General features: G+C 45.4%; 1 protein-coding gene and 1 long non-coding RNA gene across 4 annotated transcripts in view; one reads left to right on the top strand and one right to left on the bottom strand.

Moving 5' to 3' along the window:
- The window catches only part of LOC141084585 (uncharacterized), a 95,167-nt gene extending 90,509 nt beyond the window's left edge, over positions 1 to 4,658 (bottom strand). Inside the window, exon 1 of the long non-coding RNA XR_012231043.1 lies at positions 3,850 to 4,658. This is a non-coding gene — a long non-coding RNA (uncharacterized lncRNA). The remainder of the gene's footprint in view (positions 1 to 3,849) is intronic.
- The window catches only part of BAG2 (BAG cochaperone 2), a 94,775-nt gene that overhangs the window by 2,002 nt on the left and 66,765 nt on the right, over positions 1 to 26,008 (top strand). The window contains exons 2-3 of one of the 3 annotated variants that reach the window (XM_073569412.1): positions 16,593 to 16,746; positions 16,849 to 20,144. The exons of the other annotated variants lie outside the window; for them this stretch is intronic. Of the exons in view, the coding sequence (XP_073425513.1) occupies positions 16,604 to 16,746; positions 16,849 to 17,824 (1,119 nt within the window). The 5' untranslated portion in view covers positions 16,593 to 16,603 and the 3' untranslated portion in view covers positions 17,825 to 20,144. Of the gene's footprint in view, positions 1 to 16,592; positions 16,747 to 16,848; positions 20,145 to 26,008 lie in introns of those variants that run through there. 3 annotated transcript variants of the gene reach the window in all.

The raw sequence follows: 26,008 nt of genomic DNA, 5'->3' as shown, positions 1-26,008 counted from the left end.
AAAGCTGGGTGCCCATTATTAGAGCCCACCCAGGGATTGTGTCCTGCATAGCCATGCCCCAATATGAGTGCAGAGCATCTCTGAATAATCCGGAAGATTTTCTTTTCAGGATTCTTGTAAAAGTCAAGCAAGTTGTCATGTGGGTTTTCGGGTATAAGGGTATGTGCACACTGTGTCGTGCCTGAAAAAAAAGCTAAAGAAGTATCAAAAAGAATGTAGATAAGCAGAAGAAAGTCACATCTTACTGTGCAAATGTTCCATCTTAATGTAACTGCTCCAAAGTCATGATATGGTTAAAAGAAGTGACCTGCTCATTCTTCTGGGGGCTTCTGCTTGGGAGCTGACTCTAATCTATCTATCTATCTATCCCATTTCTGTCCATCCATATATACTGTTCAAAAAAATAAAGGGAACACTAAACCATACAATGTATGGTTTAGTGTTCCCTTTATTTTTTTTAGCAATATATATAAAACGTTAAGGCTATGTGCACACGTAGCGTTTTAAAACGCTTACTAAAAACCGGACTCCTTCCCAGAAATCGCGCGGTTTTTTCCGCGCGTTTTCCCCCCCGATTTTACCGCGATTATGATCGCGATTTTGCCGCGATTTTCGCGTGCGATATTCAAGCACTTTCCAAGCGATTTGAAGCATCGCTTGGAAAGTGATTGACAGGTTGGTCACACTCGTCAAACATAGTGTTTGACAAGTGTGCCCAGGTTTTTACTATTGAGGCCGCCTATGCGGCATCAATAGTAAAAGATAGGATGTTAAAATGCTAAAAAAAAATAAAAAAATCGGTGTATATTTACCTTCCGGCGTCCCGCGCTGCCATCCCGGGCCTCAGCGTTCCCAGTAATGCCTTGCGAGACCTGTGATGACGTTGGTCTCGCGTTTCTATAGCAATCTCGCGAGACCACGTCATCACAGGGCCTTGCCGCAAGGCATTACTGGGAACGCTGAGGCCCGGGAATGCAGCGCGGGACGCCGGAAGGTAAATGTACCCCGATTTTTTATTTTTTATTCTTTTTTTACAGGAGTATGGTACCCAGGGCCTGGAGGACAGTCTCCTCTCCTCCACACCGTGGGTACCAACCGCACATGAGACGCTTAACTTCCCACATGGTGGGCATAGCCACATGCGGGAAGTAAGCGATTCTCATGCATTCCTATGGGTGCGGAATCGCGGCAATTCTTTGCGATTCCGCACAAAAGAATGAGCATGCTGCGATTTTTTCCGCGATGCGATTCCGCCGCGGAAAAAAGCGCAGCATTAGCACAGCATGTGCGGAATGCCATAGGAATGCATGGGGGGCGTTCTGTACACGATTTTTAAGCGTTTTCGCAGCGTTTGCGCGCCGAAAATTGCGGCAAAAACGCTTAAAAATCGCTACGTGTGCACACAGCCTAAGGCTATGTGCCCACGCTAGCATTTTTAAACGCTCAGGAAATGGATCCCCTTCCCAGAAATCGCGCATCTTTTTCCGCGCGTTTTTTGCGCGTTTTTTGACACGCGATTTCTGGGATCATTCGGGATGGCTAAAAACGCTCAGCAATGCGGAAATTAATGATCATGCTGCGTTTTTAGCCGCTAAGCGATTCCTGAGCGGTTAAAAACGCATGCATTGGCACAGAAAGCCAAAAACGCACGCTAATTAATTTGATGCATCTTTTAAGCATTTCTGCAGCATCTGATCCGGCACAAACGCTCCGGAAACGCTTAACAAAACGCATCGTGTGCACACAGCCTAAAAAATCCACTGCAAAGGGCACCCAGACAGATGTAAGAAAAGATGCTTCAGAAAAAAACCATTGCCAGTGTCTTCCAACAGAAAAATGTGGGTACATTTGTGTCTAAGGCCTCTTTCACACTTCAGTTATTTGCATCAGTTAGAATCCACCAAAAAGGCAGAGAAGCGGATCCGTTCTCAACTGATGGCACAGGATCTGTTTTTAGACGGTTCCTGAAAATGATGAAATTTAAAAGAATCGCTGGCCGAGAGAGAGAGAGAGAGAGATTGCAAGCTCCGTTTGAAAATCTTTGAGGATGTTGACGGACACTAACATTGTGGCGGATCCTCAAAAAAACGGATGGCAATCAGTCAGGATCCGCCAATAATGAAAGTCAATGGGGAAAAAAACGGATCCGCGAAGAAAAATGGCGGATCCGTTTTTTTTCAAAATTGGCGGATCTTGACTGATTGTCAAAAACGGAAGTGTGAAAGAGGCCTAAGAGACGCCATTTGCTCATGCCCTTTAATATATGACTTTATGGATGAGGATTGCTATTTTCTGCTGCTACTTTCTCACCCACTTTGTTTCAGTGCCTTTGCCGCCTCTGATCTCTGCTTGCTGTCAGTGAACATAAAACCTCTATTCCAAAACTTCAGAGACATCAGCTGACCCGCTAATGTGCACGTCTCAATCCAAGAGTGGTGATGGTTAGGAGATGAGCACATGGTGCAGATTTTGCGGCAGATCCGCAGGCATTGTTCAGTACAATGCAAATCAATTGGATTTCAAAACCACAGTGCACATGCTGCGGATTTTTCTGCGCGGATTTGCTGCGGTTTTAAATCCGCAGCATGTCAATTTTTTCTGCGGATTCCGCAGAGGTTTGACACATGTTCCATTGTCCAGGTGTCAAACCGCAGGGGAAAACCGCTGGCAAATCCGCAGGTCACTTTACCTGCGGTTTTACCTGCAAATCCGCGTGGAAAAATCTGCAGCTCAATCCCCACTGTGTGCACTCACCCTTAGGGTATGTGCACACGGTGCGGATTCTGCTGCGGATCCGCAGCGTTTCAGGCTCTGTGGGTCCGCAGCCGATTTAGGTGCGTTGTACAGTACCATTGTTTTCAACGGTAAACTGGAAAACGCAGTGCACATGCTGCGGATTTTTCCGCGGTTTACAATCCGCAGCATGTCAATTCTTTTGTACAGAAACGCTGCGGTTTCACACCTCATCCATTATGAGGTGTGAAACCGCAGGCAAATCCGCAGATAAACCGCAGGACTTTACACCACCAAAAAACTCCGTGTGCACATACCCTTACTGTGCGTAATTAAGGCCTCGTTCACACTATCAGTATTTGGTCAGTATTTTACATCAGTATCTGTAGCCAAAGTGATGACGTGTTTCTATTATACTTTTCCTCTTATTGTTCCACTTCTGGTTTTGGCTTACAAATTCTGAGGTAAAATACTGACCAAATACTGAACGTGTGAACATGGCCTAACAAGGACGTTGTGTCATTTCCATAAGTCTCCTTCATGCACTGTATTTTTTCCAATCTTTCTACATGCTTGTGTATAAACGCCATGAACTTCGTGAGAATGATGTGGATGCAGTGCTGGTGTGGAGCTGGCTACTGGCCTCCTGACTGGTCCACCTTGACCTGACTGCGGTTGCTTTGTAGCTCCCCGGAGACCGGTGACGCTGTGAGGGAAACCGTGTACAGGCTGAATCTGTGCAGATCCACTTCAATCACTGACCTGTCACATATTAAAAAAGTGCTAAAATCTGAGGGGAAAATCCACAGCCATAGCAAAGCTACGATGGGTTTCTGTTCGCTGTTTAGGGCAGTTGTCATAGGCCTGAAAATCTGTGTGAAGGTTCCCGAACACAACACCAGCTGCATCAGCTCTCAACACCTGCCATAGTCTGTCTTCAGGCACTGATGTCACACAAGCCGTGCCCCTCTTTAATGTAATAAGTGCTTCTGAATTTAGAATTTCTTGGTTATGACAGGATATTTACATTTTTGTTGAAGGAATTGTCCACTATTAGGAAAATGGACCCCAAATGCTCTAAAATACATAAAAATAAAAAGGAGAGCAGGTACTCACCCTCAGTGGCAAATCTTAATAGGGGCGCATGGGGCGGTCGCCCCGGACCCAAGGTTTTTTTGGGGCCCAGGGCAGGGGCCAATCCGGTCGGCATCTGTGTGAGCCGCCGCCGCCGCCCAGTGGCGTAGGAAGGGGGTTGCGGGGGGGCGGGCCGCCCCAGGCGGCACGTGTGTGGGGGCGGCGCAGCACGGCAGGAGCAGAAATTCCTCCTCTCTGTGCTGTGGGACTCAGGAGAGAAGCGTGGAGGCGGCCGGCCGAGGCACAGTGAGGAGAGAAGAGGACTGAGTATTAGCAGGAGATTTTGGCAGCGGCTAGCGCAGGTGGGTCACAGGTCACTCACCATTTGGGAGGAGGATGCTCTGCCTCTCCCCAGCCTCCCTCCATGCTCAGTCAGCTGCTGAGCTCTCCCTGCGGGCGGCTTCCTTCCTCAGTGTCACACAGAGTCACTCACACTCACACACACAGCAGCCAGGCAGTCGCAGGCAGCCTGTGTAAGGCTGTGTGCACACACTGCGGATTTTGCTGCGGTTCCGCCGCGGTTTTTGACATGTCAATTCTTTCTGCGGATTCTCCTGCGGTTTGCCATCTCCTCTATTGAGGAGATGAAAAACCGCAGGGCAAAACCGCAGAGCAATCCGCAGGTAAAACCGCAGGTATTTTGACCTGCGGTTTCACCTGCTGATTTTACAAAATCCGCGCGGATGAATCCGCACCTAATCCGCAGCGTGTGCACACAGCCTAAGTGTAACTTATATGTTAACACAAAAAAATGGAGTGAAAGTCCAAAATATTTTAGAAACGTAAGAAATTTATTTGAGGAACAACCCCGTTATCCCGTGCTAAAGTGCTTACCCATCATGTGCTCCAGGACAAGTGCAGCGCCGCCAGCAGCGCAAGTGCAGCGTGGCGGCGCTGCACTTGTCCTGGAGGCTGGAGCACATGATGGGTAAGCACTTTAGCATGGGATAACGGGGTTGTTCCTCAGGGTGCGCACCTGGTTCTTCCCTACACTTTGTGTCCCGGTTTTATGGCCCATCATTACAAGAAGCACTTGGCTCCTTTTCACTTAATATTATATGGACAGGACAATTAGCAGCTGATATTACCCGATTCCTTCATTGTAGATGTTGTTTATAATTGTCAGTACGATTTTTATGTATAATAAATTTCTTACGTTTCTAAAATATTTTGGACTTTCACTCCATTTTTTTGTGTTAACATGTTATGTGGGAGTGTCCATTATCGATCCCCTTTGAGTCATAATTTTACAAATGGTGACTCGCCTGGGGTACATTGCGAATTGTTCCATTTGGTATTGTTTTATATATATGTGTAAGGCCTGTTTCACACTTCCGTTTTTTCAAATCCGTCAAAATCCGTTGTTTTCCGTAAAAAAACGGATCCGCCATTTTTTGCAGGATCCGTTTTTTTTGTCCCATAGACTTCCATTACGGTTACCGCGGATCCGTCAAAAAAACGGATCCGTTTTTAAAAAAACGGATCCATTTGCATCAGTTTCCGTCAAAAAAACGGAAACGGATCCGTTTGGCGGACACAAAAACGGAAGTGTGAAACAGGCCTAACTTATACTGCGGCCAGGGGCAGAGGAGGCGGAGCTGAGCCTGCACATTACTGTCTGTGCTGCCTGGGAGCACTGTCGCAGGCAGTGTGTCAGAAATGAATGTCTGTCTGTGACTGTGTGATTAATCATTAACATCCCTAACCAGTAGCCGGCCAGGCCGGTACCCCCTCCCAAGCGCGGCCATTTTATTCCTTTCCAGACCCCGCATCCGAGCAGGCCATTCACCGCCCGGGGGGCGCCAAATTCGGGAACAGCCGATTTAATATTATTTATATTGTTTGACCATACAATACAATTTCTTGTGAGAAAAAAGTAATTTTTCTTTGTTTTTATGGTCTAATAAATGTTACAATTTGTATACCTAAAAATCAGCATATGCAGTGTTTTTGTGAGAAGAGCCACAAAATTTTGACAGAAAATATTTTCCTGGGAAGTGGGGTACAGGGGCCCAGGTTTTATGAACAGCCCCGGGCCTATAGTCCACTTAATCCGCCACTGCTCACCCTCCCCAGGTCCAGCGCTGGCTCCTCGCCACTGCTCAGGGCTCGATGTCTTGGATGTAATGGTGACATAACAACAATAGGTCATATCACCAGTGTAGCCTATCACTGAGCTCTACAGCGCAGCCTTGGCGCTCAGTGATTGGCTACAGCAGTGATACGAGCTGTAGACGTGATGGCACCACTACATCCAAGACACCTGAGCAATGGCGGAGAGCCAGTGCTGGACCTGGGGAGGGTGAGTACCTACTCTTTTTGTTATTTTAGACATCTTAGGCTGGTTTCACACTAGCGCTTTTGAGCGCAGTGACGGCCTGCGCACGGCCGCCGCTAAGCCCCGCCTCCACCGGTAGCTCCGCCTACCGGCGCATGACGCTGCATGCGTCCTGCGTCCCCTATCTTTATCACTGGGGGCGCAGGCCGTGCTGCAGAAAAAATCTGCAGATCCGCTCTGCCTCACTGAATAATGTTGGTCCGAGTGCGATCCCTTTTTATTTCTCTCATTGCACTCGTCCGATTTATACGCTTGTGCGCGCGAGCCCTAATATTGCTGTTCTCTGTCATAGGAACAAAAAAAAAATTAAGTGACACGTCCTTTACATAATGGACACCAGCGGTACTCGACGGACCCCATTGACCGTAAAAGTTTGTTCACACGTGTTTTTGCTTAGTTTTTTTTTTTTTTCAAAAAACTCAAGTGTTTTACAGCAAGCAGTAAAATAAATGAGATTCCTAAAGTCTCATTCATACTGTACTTTTTTGCAGTTTTTGAGGTGCGGAGCGTTTATTGTGTCAATTGTTTTAGCATGTTTGCTGCATTTTTATTTGACCTATTCAGCTGCTTGCGTAAAAAATGCACAAAAAAACTGCATGAAATTTTTTTTTAAAAAGTGTAAAATACACCGCATTTCTACTGCTAGTGCTCCCAGGGAGCAATGCACCTAGGATTTCACTGATTGAGCGCCTTTGCCGGCTGCCGCAGTGTTTTCTTTGACTGGTCTCCCTGATTGTTTCGTGATACTGCTAGCGCTCTGCATTTTTGATGCAGAAAAAAAGCATGGTGTGAACATACTCTAATTGGGTTCATCAGGTTTTTGTGACATTATCTGTGTTTTATTGGAACAAAATAACTTGGTACCTGCAGCCAGTATTTCTGGTGTAACTTCAATGTGGGTGTGAATACATCTTTTATTCCACATTTCATTTTTTGGATAAATATGAACAAGACAATCCTTGTATGTGCCCTATTATTAGTAACCATACTAAAGTGACCTGCTGGGAACACTGCACTGTCCCGGTGTTGCTGACCTGCAGTATAATAACAGATGGCCTTCCCCATTACTGTAAACCTCTTTTACTAGGAAATGGGAAACCCATCTGGAGTCGGCAGCAAACAACTGCAGTAATTACACGGGAAAGCGATTGGTCTGATCCGATGTTACACAACGTGCTTGTCTGCTCACTTTCCCCCCGCAACGTGTCTTGCTTTTATTTCCCTTTTTCTGTTTTTTATTGTTATTACTACCTGATTTTACATGCTTTATATTTTTGCACACCGTGCACATAGAGCTGTTTTCCTAGCACAGCATTAGTTATATATTTGTGCATTGCACTTGCTTGTGTAATCTTTGTGAGGTTTTCGCTTCTTATCTTCGGTCATTTCACAATTTCTGTAGTTGGCTTGATTCCATCTCGTTAGAAAGTTCAATGATGCTTTGAACACGGAAAAAAACAAAAAAACTGGGATACTTCTAGGTAGAGGACGGCAGATTTTATTTACTCCCTTGAGTTTGCAAAAAATCCTGAAAACCTTTGTAAGGCGCAGGCAGACGTCTGTATAAATCGGAACGAGATCGGGCTGCAGTGCACGGACTGGCCGGCGGCTCTCCCTACCCGAGTGTGACAACTTCATATAATTCTATACTGCTGTCACGTTCAGTCGGGAATGCCGCCGGCCAGTCTGAGCACTGCGCTCCAGTCTCGGTCCGATTTATACAGCCGTCTTCCTGTACCTTTTCAATTGCAATTAAATAGCAGCTAATGACCTACAGGTGCTTCTCACAAAATTAGAATATCATCAAAAAGTTAATTTATTTCAGTTCTTCAATGCAAAAAGTAAAACTCATATGGAGTCATTACAGAGTGATCTATTTCACGTGTTTATTTCTGTTAATGTTGATGATTATGGCTTACAGCCAATGAAAACCCAAAAGTCATTTTCTCAGTAAATTAGAATACTTTATAACACCAGCTTGAAAAATTATTTTAAAATCTGAAATGTCGGCCTACTGAAATGTATGATCAGTAAATGCACTCAGTACTTGGTCGGGGCTCCTTTTGCATTAATTACTGCATCAATGTGACGTGGCATGGAGATGATCAGCCAATAGCACTGCTGAGATGTTATGGAAGCCCAGGTTGCTTTGATAGCAGCCTTCAGCTCGTCTGCATTGTTGGGTCTGGTGTCTCATCTTCCTCTTGACAATACCCCAGAGATTCTCAATGGGGTTAAGGTCAGGCGAGTTTGCTGGCCAATCAAGCACAGTGATACTGTTGTTTTTAAACCAGGCATTGGAATTTTTGACAGTGTGGACAGGTGCCAAGTCCTGCTGGAGAATGAAATTTCCATCTCCAAAAAGATTGTCGGCAGAGGGAAGCATGAAGTGCTCTTAAATTTCCTTGATAAAGCACAGTGGACCTACACCAGCAGATGACATGGCTCCACAAACCATCACTGATTGTGGAAACTTCACACTAGACCTCAAGCAGCTTGGATTGTGTGCTTCTCCACTCTTCCTCCAGACTCTGGGACCTTGATTTCCAAATGAAATGCAAAAATTCTTTTTTGAAGTTGCACTTATTTTGAGGTCTGTTTTTTACATATTCGTCTATTTTTTTTTTCTGTTTGCCATTGTGAGCGGAGTTAGCAGCCTACGCATTATTTTTGACTTTAAACAAAAACACAATTTTTTTTCTTTTGCTCTAATTTACAACAGTCCCTTTCTGAGCATTTTTAATTTTGTGCAAAATTCATTAACTTGCGTGCACAATTTTGAAGAATTGCTAAAAACAGCAAAGAATACAACAGCACAAAAGAGAAGAGTGACTTTAAAAAAGTCAGAAATGACAAATGGGGCAGATGGAATTGTCATTGTTCTTGGTAGCACATTTCCTGCTTACACAGGAAGCTGAAAATCTTTTCACCAAATGAATAAGTGAAATTGGGAGATTGCCGGCCTGTTTAGACATATTGCAGTCAGTGTGATTCTCTGTTCCTGATTACCGGCCAGTGTAAATGGTCCCTTTGATTTCATGCACCCAGTATGACTCCTGATTACCGGTCAGTGGAAATGGGCCCTTTGGTTAAATGCACCCAGTATAACTCCTGATTACCGGTCAGTGTAAATGGGTCCTTTGGTTTCATGCACCCAGTATGACTCCTGATTACCGGTCAGTGTAAATGGGCCCTTTGATTAAATGCACCCAGTATGACTCCTGATTACTGGCCAGTGTAAATGGGCTCTTTGGTTTCATGTCACATCTAATACATTATCATCTCAGTGGGAGGCCACCAAAAGCAGGGAGCTCCTGGCAGAGATAGTTGTTCCTGGAAGCCCAGAAGGCACACCAGAAAGGTGAAATTCTGCCACTTGTACCACCTTGTGTACTTGCTGAGAATGTATGTTTTTACAGTGGTGTAACTGGAGTCCGATGGGCCCCAGTGCCAAATTTGGACCTGCCCCGCACACACACACGTTGGTCAGATGTATGGGCCCCTATAGTGTTTTAAATTCTATAAAGATTTATGAATTGCCCCCTTCATTATGTAGTAAAATGTCCCCCATCCTGGTATATACTGTATGCCCATCATCCTAGTAAGTACGTCCGCATCCTAGTATACAGTATATGTCCCAATGCTGGTATATATGGTCCCCATCCTGGTTTATATGCCCACTTCCTGGTATATATGTCCCCATCCTGGTTTATATGGTCCCCAATACTAGTGTATGTGTCCCCGTTCTGCCCCTAATGCATAATTAAAAACAAAAACATTCTACTCACCTTTCCTCTGCTCCCATGTCGCCCAGTGTCTTTTATATCCACTGCACAACCCGGCAGCTGACATCGGAGTGTGCGCCATTATCATGTGCCGCTCCCTGTGGCTGCACCTCTGACGTCAACTCACAGCCACTGCATGTGTCGCAGTGCAGCATGTATCGCTTTGCAGGGACCCGACGGGTCTCTGCAGCACCATGCATGTCATCTGGATCTGCGTCTTCAGTGAGGACGGAGATCCAGCAGAAACCGGCATCTGTACCCCTGTGCCTGCTCGTGGCCTTCATCGCTGCGACCACAGTCGTTGCACCTCTGTGTTTTTTTCAGTTGGAGAACCAATGGTCTTACCAATGTGTGTTCTCCTCACCCTGTGTTGTCTGTGGTGTTCTACCCGTGGGGATCGAGTGCGGGCGTTCAGTGGGATGAGCCCTGGTTTTTGCGGGCTCTCGAAAGACAGCCAGGCCAGCAGACAAGAGCACCCACTGACCCGTGTGTCTCCATAGTGATGTCACTGACCAACACTGGAGCCGGAAGTGCCAGAGCAGCGCTGCTCTCCTATTGATTTCAGTGGCAGTGAATCTGGCGCCTGCACTTCCTTCCCTGTCCACTTATGGCTACCAAGAGTAAGGGTGTGTGCACACATTGCGGTTTTTGCTGCAGATCCGCAGCGGTTTTGGTCCTGCGGATCCGCAGCAGTTTTCCATGCGGCTTACAGTAAGTAGCATGTAAACCTATGGAAAACCAAATCCGCTGTGCAGCATGTCACTTCTTTTTTGCGGAACCGCAGCTGCAGTTTCATTCCGGGAAGAACGAACATACAAAATTCTCTCTCTCTCTCGTCCAAACTGCAATAGAATCTGCATCAATTCCGCTGGACAAAGTAATAGGAATCGGCAGGGAAAACTGCATGCGTTTTATCCTGCGGTTTCTGCCAAGCGATGCGGATTTTTCTGCAGAAAAAATCTGCAGCGTGTGCACCAGGGGTGGACCTACCACCCGTGCAGCCCGTGCATTGCACGGAGCCTCGGGGGAGAGGGGGCCCCTCCAGCAGCGCATGGCTAATTATTCAAATTAGCCATGTGGATCGCCAGGTGCAAGGAGGAGAGGAGCCAGCCCTGAGGTGAGATGATATCAGCGTCACTCATGCTGTGCTGCGCTGCTGCAGTGGGGGAGGAGAGGAGGAGACAGACTGTCTCACTCACTGTGCCTGTGGCGCCGGCCCGGCCAGTGGCTGCAGCCGCAGGTCAGACAGTCACTTGTGTGTGTGTATGATGTATGTGTGTGTCTGTGCGTATGTATGTGTGTGTGGCTGTGTGTATGTCTGTATGTATGTGTGTATGTATATGTGTGTGTGTGTGTGTGTGTGTGTGTGTGTGTGTGTGTAGGTGGAGCCTTGCTCTGGAGGAGATGCGGACATGAGGAGAAGACTGTGATGAGGAGAGAAGGCCATGATGCCCGGGGGAATGAGAGAAGGCCATGAGGGGTGATGGAAAGAAGGCATTGATGGGATCATGGGAGTGATGGAGAGAAGGGAGTGATGGGAGAAGGCAATGATGGGAGTGATGGGGTGATGGAGCAGGCAATGATGGGGAGAAGGCAATGATGGGGGTGATGGAGTAGGCAATGATGGAAGTGATGGGGAGAAGGTAATGATAGGAGTGATGGGGTGATGGAGCAGGCAATGATGGGAGTGATGGGGAGAAGGCAGTGATGGGGTGATGGAGCAGGCAGTGATGGGAGTGATGGGGAGAAGGCAGTGATGGGGTGATGGAGAAGGCAATGATGGGAGTGATGGGGAGAAGGCAATGATGGGGTGGTGGGGAAAAGAAATGATGATGGGGTGGTGGGGGAAAAAGAAATGATGGGGTGGTGGGGGAGAATGCACTGGTGGTGGTGGAAAGGGCAATAATGGTGGTGGAGGAGGAGGAAATGATGGAGGTGGTGGAATGGGCAATGATAGGAGTGGTGGGCGAGAAAGCAAAGATAGTGGTGGGGGAGAAGAAAATGATGGAGGTGGTGAAGAGGGCAATGATGGGGTGGGGGAGAGGACAATAATGGGATGCAAGGGGAGGAGGACAATGAGGGGTGTGGGGGATTGGGATGTTAGGAAGGGGGACTTATAATGGCCTTAGGAACAGGGAGCGGTGGAGGAAGACGTTATCGCTTATTATGTCTAACACAGTCCCTTAGTATATAGTGTACTCACAATGTCTAACACAGTCCCTTAGAATATAGTGGACTCACTAATTCTGTATAACACCACCCTTAGTTACATAGTTTCCTCTATTATTATGTATAACACGTCCCTTATTACGTACCATCCTCTCTAGTTATACAGTCATATGTAAAAGTTTGGGCACCCCTATTAATGTTAACCTTTTTTCTCTATAACAATTTTGGTTTTTGCAACAGCTATTTCAGTTTCATATATCTAATAACTGATGGACTCAGTTATATTTCTGGATTCAAATGAGGTTTATTGTACTAACAGAAAATGTGCAATCTGCATTTAAACAAAATTTGACCAGTGCAAAAGTATGGGCACCCTTATCATTTTCTTGATTTGAACACTCCTAACTACTTTTTACTGACTTCCTGAAGCACTAAATTGGTTTTGTAACCTCATTGAGCTTTGAACTTCATAGCCAAGTGTATCAAATCATGAGAAAAGGTATTTCAAGTGGCCACTTGCAAGTAGTTCTCCTATTCGATTCTCCAATGAAGAGTGGCATCATGGGCTCCTCAAAACAACTCTCAAATGATCTGAAAACAAAGATTATTCAACATAGCTTTTCAGGGGAAGGATGCAAAAAGTTGTCTCAGAGATTTAACCTGTCAGTTTCCACTGTGAGGAACATAGTGAGGAAATGGAAGAACACAGGTACAGTTCTTGTTAAGCCCAGAAGTGGCAGGCCAAGAAAATTATCAGAAAGGCAGAGAAGAAGAATAGTGAGAACAGTCAAGGACAATCCACAGACCACCTCCAAAGACCTGCAGCATCATCATGCTGCAGATGGTGTCACTGTGCATCGGTCAACAATACAGCGCATGTATAACGCCTTTTTGTATGACCAAACAACTCAATCTTTGTTTCATCAGTCCACAGGACCTTCTTCCAAAATGTAACTGGCTTGTCCAAATGTGCTTTTGCATACCTCAGGCGACTGTTTGTGTCGTGCTTGCAGAAACGGCTTCTTTCGCATCACTCTCCCATACAGCTTCTCCTTGTGCAAAGTGCGCTGTATTGTTGACCGATGCACAGTGACACCATCTGCAGCAAGATGATGCTGCAGGTCTTTGGAGGTGGTCTGTGGATTGTCCTTGACTGTTCTCACCATTCTTCTTCTCTGCCTTTCTGATATTTTTCTTGGCCTGCCACTTCTGGGCTTAACAAGAACTGTACCTGTGTTCTTCCATTTCCTTACTATGTTCCTCACAGTGGAAACTGACAGGTTAAATCTCTGAGACAACTTTTTGTATCCTTCCCCTGAAAAGCTATGTTGAATAATCTTTGTTTTCAGATCATTTGAGAGTTGTTTTGAGGAGCCCATGATGCCACTCTTCATAGGAGAATCAAATAGGAGAACTACTTGCAAGTGGCCACTTGAAATACCTTTTCTCATGATTTGATACACCTGGCTATGAAGTTCAAAGCTCAATGAGGTTACAAAACCAATTTAGTGCTTCAGGAAGTCAGTAAAAAGTAGTTAGGAGTGTTCAAATCAAGAAAATGATAAGGGTGCCCATACTTTTGCACCGGTCAAATTTTGTTTAAATGCAGATTGCACATTTTCTGTTAGTACAATAAACCTCATTTGAATCCAGAAATATAACTGAGTCCATCAGTTATTAGATATATGAAACTGAAATAGCTGTTGCAAAAACCAAAATTGTTATAAAGAAAAAAGGTTAACATTAATAGGGGTGCCCAAACTTTTACATATGACTGTATATGGTGCCATCCCTTATTATAGAGCTTCCTCTGCTGTTATGTATATTGCTGTCTCTTACATAGTGTATTCTTGTTAATTTTGTTATTTACAGTGCCCTCTTTTATTACATAGTCCCCTCTCTTGTTAGATATAAAATGACTGCTGATGGAGCAGCCGGTGACCAAACTACCAGTCCACCAGCTCCTCCATTAGAAAGGAAGCTTTCCCATGCCCCATCAGCCATCATTGCATTATACAGCTAAAAAGACAGGACGGTATGTAATAAAAAACAGGGCTCTATATAATTCAATATGTAAGGGACGGTACTGTACATAAGAAAGGGCACTGTGTAAGGGACAGCAATATAATAAAGGAGACTATGTAATATATATACATGTATGTGTGTGTGGCTATATAATATTATATATATATATATACACTCACTGGCCACTTTATTAGGTACACCTGTCCAACTGTGTGTTAAGACTTAATTTCTAATCAGCCAATCACATGGCGGCAACTCAGTGCATTTAGGCATGTAGACATGGTCAAGACAATCTCCTGCAGTTCAAACCGAGCATCAGTATGGGGAAGAAAGGTGATTTGAGTGCCTTTGAACGTGGCATGATTGTTGGTGCCAGAAGGGCTGGTCTGAGTATTTCAGAAACTGCTGATCTACTGGGATTTTCACGCACAACCATCTCTAGGGTTTACAGAGAATGGTCCGAAAAAGAAAAAAAATCCAGTGAGCGGCAGTTCTGTGGGCGGAAATGCCTTGTTGATGCCAGAGGTCAGAGGAGAATGGGCATACTGGTTCGAGCTGATAGAAAGGCAACAGTGACTCAAATTGCCACCCGTTACAACCAAGGTAGGCAGAAGAGCATCTCTGAACGCACAGTGCGTCGAACTTTGAGGCAGATGGGCTACAGCAGCAGAAGACCACACTGGGTACCACTCCTCTCAGCTAAGAACAGGAAACTGAGGCTACAATTTGCACAAGCTCATCGAAATTGGACAGTAGAAGATTGGAAAAACGTTGCCTGGTCTGATGAGTCTCGATTTCTGCTGCGACATTCGGATGGTAGGGTCAGAATTTGGCGTAAACAACATGAAAGCATGGATCCATCCAGCCTTGTATCAACGGTTCAGGCTGGTGGTGGTGGTGTCATGGTGTGGGGAATTTTTTCTTGGCACTCTTTGGGCCCCTTGGTACCAATTGAGCATCGTTGCAACGCCACAGCCTACCTGAGTATTGTTGCTGACCATGTCCATCCCTTTATGACCACAATGTACCCAACATCTGATGGCTACTTTCAGCAGGATAATGCGCCATGTCATAAAGCTCGAATCATCTCAGATTGGTTTCTTGAACATGACAATGAGTTCACTGTACTCAAATGGCCTCCTCAGTCACCAGATCTCAATCCAATAGAGCATCTTTGGGATGTGGTGGAACGGGAGATTCGCATCAGGGATGTGCAGCCGACAAATCTGCGCCAACTGTGTGATGCCATCATGTCAATATGGTCCAAAATCTCTGAGGAATGCTTCCAGCACCTTGTTGAATCTCTGCCACGAAGAATTGAGGCAGTTCTGAAGGCAAAAGGGGGTCCAACCCGTTACTAGCATGGTGTACCTAATAAAGTGGCCAGTGAGTGTACACACACATGTAGCTTTGACGCCATAAAAAGAGGGGGGCCCAGACACATTTCTTGCACAGGGGCCCCAAGCTGTCAGTGTCCGCCCCTGGTGTGCACACACCCTAAGGCCGGGGTCACACTGGCGAGGAATACGGGAGAGTGAGAGGCGCTAAAAGCACGCATTAGACACGGACCAATGATTCTCTATGGGGTCACTCGCACCAGGCGTATATTTCTCCTCCGTATCCTACGCTGCGTGCCACTCGCAGCATGCTGCGATTGTCAGCGTAATACGCCCGTAGTACGCCAATGCAAGTCTATGGGTGCGCAAAAAATTACACACGGAACACACGTGTGACCTGCGAGCAATACGCAGGTCTTTTGGCTGGTGAACAGGAAATGGGCCAATCCATCATCATGAAGCCTAGACATGCAAATAAGCTAAAAAACCGCTCCAGACATCCAGGAAGTCAGCCTCCACGGAGTACAGCAGCAGCATGGCGTCCACATACATTAATGTAGAGATGCTCATTGTGCTGGTGCAGGAGCGTCCAGAAATATGGGACCCACGCGATGCAAACTATGCGAACCGCACAAGAAAGGAGGCGTCATGGAGGCGCATCTGTCGCCAGATGTACCATGAATTTGGTGACAGACCACGTGATGAGCAGCATAAAATTCGTAAGTGCAACCATAAAAATATAATTAACCTTAGCGCGCGCTATAAAATGAATCTACAATCAGCCCCCCCCCCTTCCTGTGCATGTAATTTTATTAGCCTCATGAGGCCGTTACATTAGGATGTGACACGTGGCTTCACACAGCCATAATTAGGGGTTAGGCCACAAGCTCCTCATCCTCCTAGCCAATAAAATTAGTTTCAGTGGAGCTAATGAGACCCTGTGTATCGGCCCAATTACATATGCCACCATGGGTAGAATGCACACCCCAGAAGGCCCCATGCCTAGACTACTGTTTGAAAATGTGACCTCTCAGATATGTGAGTTTGACAATATTTCCTGTCACATTGCAGTGGAAGATGTGATGAAACGGTGGAGAAGCATCTGGGACCAGTACCGCCGGGAACGCCAGCAGCGGTCCAGGAGTGGGGATGCTGGCCATGTAAAGCGCAAATATATCTACTATGACCGGCTGAACTTCCTCGCCTCAATTCTGGCTCTGAGACCGTAAGTACATACCTCACACCACATGACACAAAAACATTACACAAATACTTTACAGGGACAAAAATATTGATGTATTTTTGCCTCTGTTCTATTTCATAACAGAACTCAATCCAACCTTACGGATCGAGGAACGGCCTCAGAGGCAGAGCCCATTATAGATCCTGTAGGGGATGAGGTGGCTGGCCCATCTTCTCCCCCTACAAGAAGGATGGCTGAAGAGGAGGCATCACCAGAACACACAATGGCTGCCCTACACAACACACCACCAGGACGGTCTGCTGCTGCAACCTCACCCATCCTAGAAGAGCCGGGCAACTTGAGCAGCAGCCCAACTGCCCAGATCAGGCCCTCCCCACAGGCTGCTCTAGCATCACGGCGAATAAGAAGAAGGCGCCAGGTCACCATTCAAGAGAGCAGGACCAATGTGGACACAGGGGTGCTGAATTACTTGTCCAGAGTCACTACAGATGATGGTGAGGAGGCCTATGCACGTAGCATCACCCTTTATCTCCGTGCCCTTACCCGTGAGGTCAGGCTCCGTATTAGGGGATGTATTCAGATCCTGCTTGATGCAAGCACCCCCCCCAATACCCCATATGAGGTGTTTGAATTTCTGGAGAGGTGGCAGCTCTCACCAAGAAATTTAATGCACATGAGACCATCCACACAGATGCATGCTCAAGCAGGGTCTGAACAGCCCCTAATACGTTGGCCAACACCTCAAGCCCTTCCTCCCCCTACCCATCCTTCTATTCCGCAGCCCCAAATGTCTTCCTCAAGCCAACCCCACCAATATGGCCACTTGTACCCACCTAGTGTTGGAGGCTGGTCCCAACCTGGTTGGGGACGATCTGGCTATGTTGGTGGGTATGAGCCACGGGCCTACCATAGCCAACAAGAAGCCCCTCACCATCATCAGTACTCTGGCCAGTATCACCAACAGGCCCAGGAGGCTGGACAACTACAGCATCATGGGCACCAGTATGGCCCCACACAGGGCGATGTTGCCCACAATGTCCAGCAGCACCCACAGGCTGTTCCTCCACGTTCCCCTTCCCCTACATATGAGGATTTATGATTCAAAAATTTGGAGATGTCCAGTTACATGTAACTGGTGCTTCTAATCTAGACAAAAAAACAGGTGTTCTCCTTCACCAACATTTAGAACATAATTTAACACTCACATTTTTAAACAATGTTTTCCAAACATATGAAACAATCCATCATGATAGGCAATGCTACCTCACGCCTTTCACACAGATATTAAATGTGTGTATAAAAGAGAATATTTAAATGCGCTATACTGTTACATGAAAGGATGAAAATACACTATTCACTTGCTAACGCATAGGAAAGGCGTGCTTGCCTTTAGTTAAGTAGTCAACTTTGTTGTTAGCAATCTCTAGTAAAACAATTTGAGGCGACCAGCATTCAGAATATCACGCTCTCTCTATGTCTTAACAAGTGAGTTTTGTATTTTCATCCTTTCCAGTATAGCATGGTTAAATATTGTCTGTCCTACAGACAGGTAAGATCTGTGTGAAAGATGTGAGGTAGCCTTGCCTGTCATGGTGGAATCTTTCTTTTTTTGAATCAGATCTTTTTTATTAAACATTCAGGAATCAATACAGAAAGAATATGACATCTTATATAGCAAGTAAAATTTACATTGAGAGCAAATATTATTTAAAGGGTAAAACTCTTCCTGTGTAAGAATAAATAAAAAGAAGAAATCTCAAAACACAGATATTTGCATAAAATTGAGCCTATAAACAACATGGCTCCACAAATAAACAAAAATCAAAATTATACATCAGTGCCTCATTTCAGCGGGAAAACCATCCCCGCCAGCCGCGCCACTCCGCATCATATTTCGCGCCCCCCCGCCCCCCACGGATATCAGGTCCAATCCACCCCAGCTCCCTCCCACCGCGCCACTCAAAATCTACTTCGCCACAAAGGGCACTAGACTTTATTTTCACCCCCCAAGCATCCCCTCATCGCAAGCACAACAGCAACTGGTCCAACATCGCATCCCGTACCAGTGCGCCCGAGGGGAGACCCGGTGACTCCATCCATGGCTGCCAAATTTTGTAAAACTTTCTTAATGCATTTCTTTTTAAATAAGCCCCCCTTTCCAATCTGATGACATTATTTAGTTTATTTTTAAGCTCTGACAATGTTGGTGGCATAGGATCAACCAATGATATGCAAGTATCTTTCTTGCCTGATACAGGATGCGTGCTATTCCCAGGGCCACTGCAGAGTCCGGGTCAACCCCCTCCTCCCACAAATTCAACAAACATAGACGAGGTGACGGTCGTATTGTGATATGGTATACTTGGGCTATGAGTCCCAGGGTCTGCCTCCAGAAATCCCCAATGTGCCCGCACTCCCACATAACATGCATCAAGTGGGCATCATCCTGCCCACACCTAACACATTGTGTATTGGGCCTAAGTCCCATTTTAAATAATAAGCTGGGTGTTTTATATACCCTGTGAATGAGATATATTTGCGAAAGCCGCTGGCACTCAGAAACCGCCATTTTAGGGACCTGTTCTAGAATATCGGACCACTGGTCCTCCGTCAGGGGGCCAACGTCCCGTTCCCACTTATTCTTAGCAGCAGTCAGTGGATATGTCTCCAGATGGGCAGGTAATAATCTTTTATATAATTCAGAGATAAGTCCCCTAGAAGACTCAGATGTAAGTAGCATATGTAGTGTTTGATTATGTGTCACTATCACCGGATTTGTCCTTCTCTGTTTTTCCAATGCATGTCTTAGCTGTAAGTACTGATAAAAGAAGACGTGCGGGAGGTGAAATTCTGTTCTCAATTGTTCAAAACTCTTAAGAGTATTATTTTGCAAAATTTGTGACACCAGATAAATCCCTTTATCTTCCCATCTTCCGAACCCCACCAGCTTTTTGATCTCTTGCAAATCCGGATTTCGCCACAATGGCCACAATTCCGTAGGCCCATTTATCTTCAAAAGAGACTTACCCCTATCCCACACCTTGAAAATCATAGCCAACGTGGGGTATCGTGCCCCATTTATCTGCCGTCTTCCCACCTCCAACCGGCACCCTGGACATGGTGGAATCTTTCTATGATTGGATAACATTATGAGGAAATGTGAGTGTTATCTTATTGACTTTATTTAGGTGATGGAGCTCACCCTTTGTTGCCTAATCAAGGTTAATGTAGGCATGCAGCAATGTTGTTATTGCATAATGTTTGTTGCAGTTTTTTTCTGTAATGTTAATGTTACACCAAGTTAAAGAAGGCACAAAGGGTCCTTTTGGCCATTGCCTAATTTGTGTTATGGCAAAATTATGTTTGCCTTTAAGCAAAACAAAAAAAAAAAAGACAAAACTAAAAATTTGTCTACTCTAGTTAACGTCTCTGTGTGATTTTTCACAATCCCTCACAACACACTAACAGACACCAACCAATGCAATGAAACAGTCATAGAATCATAAAGGCTTGAGTAATATATATTTAGACACACTTTTAAAGAAACAAATTATAACATAGACACAGCATTCTCTTGCCAAGAAGTTGCCCCCTCAGGTGAGATAAAGTAATTCGTGAATATATCACGCACTTTGAGGCCAGAGAGCGGTCTACGTTGAGGGATGATAGGTGGTCTCACCCTGCGCACATTGTCCGGCCTACGCACAACACCATCAGAGGAGGAACAATCATGTATCCTGGTGAAGTTATGCAGAACAACACAGGCTTTGACAACTTCATTCACATTTTGCTCACTCAACTGAATGGCAGACTGGAGTACCCGCCATTTGGCACAAAGAATCCCAAAGGAACACTCCACCAGTCGCCTAGCACGTGATAGGCGCAAGTTAAAAATTCTGCGCCTGTGGTCAAGGTTGCGCCGGGGATATGGCCTCATGACATTGCGTGATAACTGAAAGGCCTCATCTGCCACAAGGACATAAGGGACTGATTGTTTGGGGGAGCCTGGTAGCTGGCGTGGTGGTGGTAGATCCAACTGGTTGGTGCGTAGCTGCCGACCCATTATGGAAGTATTGAAGACTCTAGAGTCTCCCGTCCTTCCATAGGCCCCAATGTCAACAATTATAAACTTGTATTGAGGGTCTACCAGAGCCAACAATACAACAGAAAAGTATTGCTTATAATTGAAGAATTGGGAGCCTGAGTTCGACGGCTTACGCACCCTGATATGTTTGCCATCCAGGGCCCCAATACAATTTGGAAACTGGCAGTCCTCCTCAAAGTCCCTTGAAATCCTTAACCAGTCTTCCATCCTGGGCTCGGGTAGGACCACCTGATGGAGTCTTGTCCAGATTTCTGCACATGTAGACCTCACTATGCCTGAAATGGTTGACTTTCCAATGAGAAACTCATGGTGGAGGGCGGCATAAGACAGGCCAGTGGACAGGAAGCTGTAGAACAACAGAAATAGTACAGTTTAGAATGGCTAAAGTAAAAAAAAAATCAGTTACATGCCGACCAAACTTGGTAGGAAATGACAGAGAACAACACACACATATTTGGTGGCACAATGATTAAGTGATATGCAGGACATATTAGATGTAACATTCTGCTGTGTCAGGTGAAACATATTTTGAGTAAGATGAGGGTATTAAACTTTGTCCAAGAAGGCCAAAAAACATAAATTAACACCAACATTATGAACATAGAGAATGTGGTTGTGTAGTACATACCGTATTGTGAGTAGAAGTCGCTCCTCTGCAGATATGGCTTTGCGCATCCTAGTGTCCTGAAAGGTGATCCCAGGGCGCACTGTCTCCAAGAGGCGATCAAATGTGGAAATGCTCATTCGACAGTACTGGTAAAATTTCTCCGGATGCTCCCGCAGAGACGAATAGAGGCGGTGAAAATGACCTCTTGTGAGTCGTTGCCTCAAAAGTGGATGTACCCACATGCGTCTCCTCCTCCGCGGATCCACTATCACAGGATATGGTTGGCCAAAGCGCCGTGACAAAAGCCAGGTAAAGAGAATCTGCTCGGTTGTATTGAATGTCAGACCCTCTGCCATGCTGCACAAAGAACACCAACACACCTCGTGAAAGCAAGGTGACAAATGTACAGAATGTAGGCAGCCACCTGTTTCTGAGTGTCTAAATAGGGTGCAGGCTAATGATTTAAATTGTTTGCAGGCCTCAAAACCGTTAAATGTCCATTTTGCAAGGCTGCGAGAAAATCTCGCCATACGGATTGCATACGGATTACATACGGATACACACATGCGCAAAATACACGACCACACCTTGCTTACGGATGACGTACGGATCACTATTTAGTGGTCATTCATCCGTATTACGGATGTAAAATACGGAGCGTATTTTGCGCAGGTTAGTGTGACTCCAGCCTAAGAGTGAACAGATCCTACGTAGTTGTGTATCATACACATATACTGCAGGTGTAGGCAGGCATAGGATGAAAGAAAATGCAGAATGGATATGATTAAGGGTCTCTAGGCCCATACACACCACACTGAGGGTGGATTTATTTTTAGCACAGTGGACTGACAGCTCGCAAGAACATAATCTGTACTCTGGGACTAGGTATGAGTGAACCAAACTGGTAGAACCTGGAGAAGTAAGCTGGACCCAGAGACCTGTGGTGAAATCCATTCTGCATTTTCTTTGCTGCCTGTGTTGTGCTGTATTGTATTTGAATGGAGCCCATGGAAGTCAACTGGGTTTCCTTGTTGACATTATTTCACATGTTCCTTCCAGTGCTCCCCAATCCCCATTGTTTCCAATTGGCAATCCTGTCATTCCTTTTGGTACAACCCCAGTGAACATTGGCTTTCCTGCTGTGCCAGCCAATTGTGTTTTGGTTAGTTAAAGCATGTACTTTAATAGATCTATCTCCATATTTTTTTTTATTTATTTTCAATAAAAGTATTTTGAGTTCATCTAAAGTATTCTAGCCAGAGGAACAACAAAGTTATGGTTTACTTGGGGTTTGAATATCTTGCATTTCATACTATCAGTGCAGTGGTGACTTGGAGATGCCGACAGCATCGCTCTTCAAAGTGCCATTTAATTCTCAAAACAAAAGATGACAACGTAGTTCAAGAACCAACAGAACATTATCATGACTCCTGCCCTCAAAAAGCAGAAGCAAATGTGCTGCAGAGCATCTCACCTAGAATTCTATATTATTTTCATGCCCTGCAGAGCACCTCACTAAACCTGTATACTATCCCCCTGTCCTGCAGAGCATCTCACCTATAATTCTATACTATTCTATGTCCTGCAGAGCATCTCACCTATACCTGTATACTATCCCCGTCCTGCAGAGCATTTAACCTATAATTCTATACTATTCTCTGTCCTGCAGAGCATCTCACCTATACCTGTATACTATCCCCCGTCCTGCACAGCATTTAACCTATAATTCTATACTATTCTCTGTCCTGCAGAGCATCTCACCTATAATTGTATATTATTCTTCTGCCCTGCAGAGCATCTCACCTATACCTGTATACTATCCCCCGTCCTGCAGAGCATCTCACCTATAATTGTATATTATTTTCCTGCCCTGCAGAGCATCTCACCTATACCTGTATACTATCCCCCGTCCTGCAGAGCATTTAACCTATAATTCTATATTATTCTCCTGCCCTGCAGAGCATCTCACCTATACCTGTATACTATCCCCCGTCCTGCAGAGCATTTAACCTATAATTCTATACTATTCTCTGGCCTGCAGAGCATCTCACCTATAATTCTAGATTAATTCTTCTGGCCTGCAGAGCATCTCACGTATACTTGCATACTATCCCCCTGTCTTGCAGAGCATCTCGCCTATAACTCGCTACTGTTTTCCTGTGGGTGTTTATGTCTGTGGGCAATTTTCTGTGGGCATTTTTCACATATCATGTGAACATCCTCACCATGCACCTCAAATATCATAGATCTGAAACTTTGTGATGATGCAATTGGCAATTTTCCATGTGGGCAATTTTTCATGTGGGCAATTTTCCGAGTGGGCAGCTTCCCGTGTGACAATTTTCCGTGTGGGCAATTATCCGAGTGGGCAATTTTCTGTGTGGGCATTTTTCCTGTGGGCATTTTTCTAGTCACCGCCGAGGGTCAGCTCCCGGGAGGAGGCCTCAGGTTATGTGCTCTGCACTTGTTGATTACTAAATGTACAGTATGTCCTATTTTGGACTTGGGGATCCCAAAATAATCACAAAATGTCAAACCCAATCTGTTTTGTATGGATAGAACATGCACCCATTATAGTCTATGGGCATGTTAATATGTCTAATTATCAGCAGAAAAAAAAGTACATTTCTTACCCAATTTATGGATCAATCTCGCCCATTAAAGTGATTGGGTCTGTGAAATAAACATCACTTTATGTTATCTTTTGTACTATTTTAAAGTTGCTGTCCACTACTAGGACAACCCCTTGTCGTTCCCCTTGTTTGGCCCTGTTAAAATAAAAACACCTACACTTCCCTCCCATGCCAGCGCCGCTCCAGTGGTGTCGGCACTCGCATTCCCAGGGATCACATATGATTGTTATGATACATGAGCCCTTCACCCAATCAGCGCTGGCGTCACTGTCCCACCTTTGGACGTATATGTAATTAAGATGAAGTGAGAGCTGCGGCGGGCCACTCACTTCCTTCTGATTTTTTATACATCTAAAGGCGAAGACAGTGACACCAGTGCTGATTGTGCACAAGGTTCACGTGAGTTACGGAACGCGAGTGCCGACACCGTGAGCCCCGGGAACGCGTTGGCACAAGAGGGGAGTATAAGTGTTTTTATTCTAAGGGGGCTGAACATGGGGAATGAGAAGGGGTTGTCTTAGTAGTGGGCAACCCCTTTAGGGAACCCGTCACCTTGGAAAACGCTATTTACCTGCAAATATTGGGTTAAGCTGCAGGTCAATAGCGCTTCGATGCTGCCCGGAGGACTTATTGAAACGAGGAGAAAATGTGCTTTTCTCCTCCCAGGAACCACCAGCTTTCAGTCATAGAGGTGTGCCTGGAGCGGTTATAGTCACCACTCACAGCACCGCACACTTTTTCTGTTAGTGGCGGCTGTAAGCATGCCTGACATCTTCCTTGACCGCTTGGTCTCTACGGATGCGCCATAGCGTTGTCTGTCAATGAAAGTGCTAACCATATATCTACAGGTGAATCAAAATTTTCTTATGACAAGTTTCTTTAATAACCCTCACAAAAAAAACAATGCTGCACTGATAGTAAAAACTGACCCACTGGCCAAAAATGGATGAGTATTGATCCATCACACTGATGAAATCTAGACTATTGGAACGACTGAATCAGGCCAAACATGAGCATTTGTCTCGGCTCCTTGTGACCCTGAGGAAATATTCACTCATTGAAATCAGTATATTGCAGGGATTTTACAGTTATCGTGGTAATAATCTGTGATTTGACCACCATGTAAAGATATTGTAAGGAGGTTGAGGCGGTCACATGTGGTAATGTGAGATCCTGCCCTACAGACCATGACTACCTTAGTAATCACTTTCTGCATTTGGAGGAAAAATGAGTCTGTCCAGCAGATACTATTAGAACAGTGATGAAAACAGAGAGAGCCATCATCTGGAGCCATTATTCTGGTTTCTGGCTTCGCTGTCATGTCGTTCTTCTCCATCGTGCTCGCCTTCCGAGCAGTGACTCACGGGCAGAGGTTCCTTAGATGTTCTTCAGGGCAGCCACACCCTGGAATTTGAGTGTAATTGTGAAGAGTGCTCAAATTCACATATCTCAGCAATAACATCACTAAAGGGCTTTGTTCTTGGTAATCTGAAAAGGAAGTGATCACATCTAGTGCGTTCACCACATGTGGAGTCTTCATTATGTATGAGAATCACTGCGGCATGTTGAATTATTTGAGAGTTGTACATAACCGGACTTATATCACTCATGAGCAGTAGAAGAAAGGGTGGAAGAGGTCCGCACCGCTCCCATGGTGAATGTGTATACTTCACAAGGCTATTTTCTCTTGTGGAGACCGAAGTGGGTGCTAGGAGGAAGAACAGATACAAGATTGTTGACGTACAGGAATTTAGTTCAGGGTTTTACAGTTCATAAGAAGAGGTGCCAAAGACCTACATAAGTGTGGGCAGGCTTGTGTGATGGATAGGCAGAAAGTAACATGCCTTACCCACCTACATAACAGGTCAGGACAGAAGATTTTCCTCCGCAGCATTGTCTGGGGCTGGCGTGCTTAGGATCGGCTCATAATTAGTTTGG

Source organism: Dendrobates tinctorius, unplaced genomic scaffold (assembly GCF_039654945.1).
Source record: "Dendrobates tinctorius isolate UK_male_01 unplaced genomic scaffold, ASM3965494v1 ptg000024l, whole genome shotgun sequence".
NCBI classification, from domain to species: Eukaryota; Metazoa; Chordata; class Amphibia; order Anura; family Dendrobatidae; genus Dendrobates; species Dendrobates tinctorius.
This window is presented reverse-complemented; position numbering and strand designations above follow the sequence as displayed.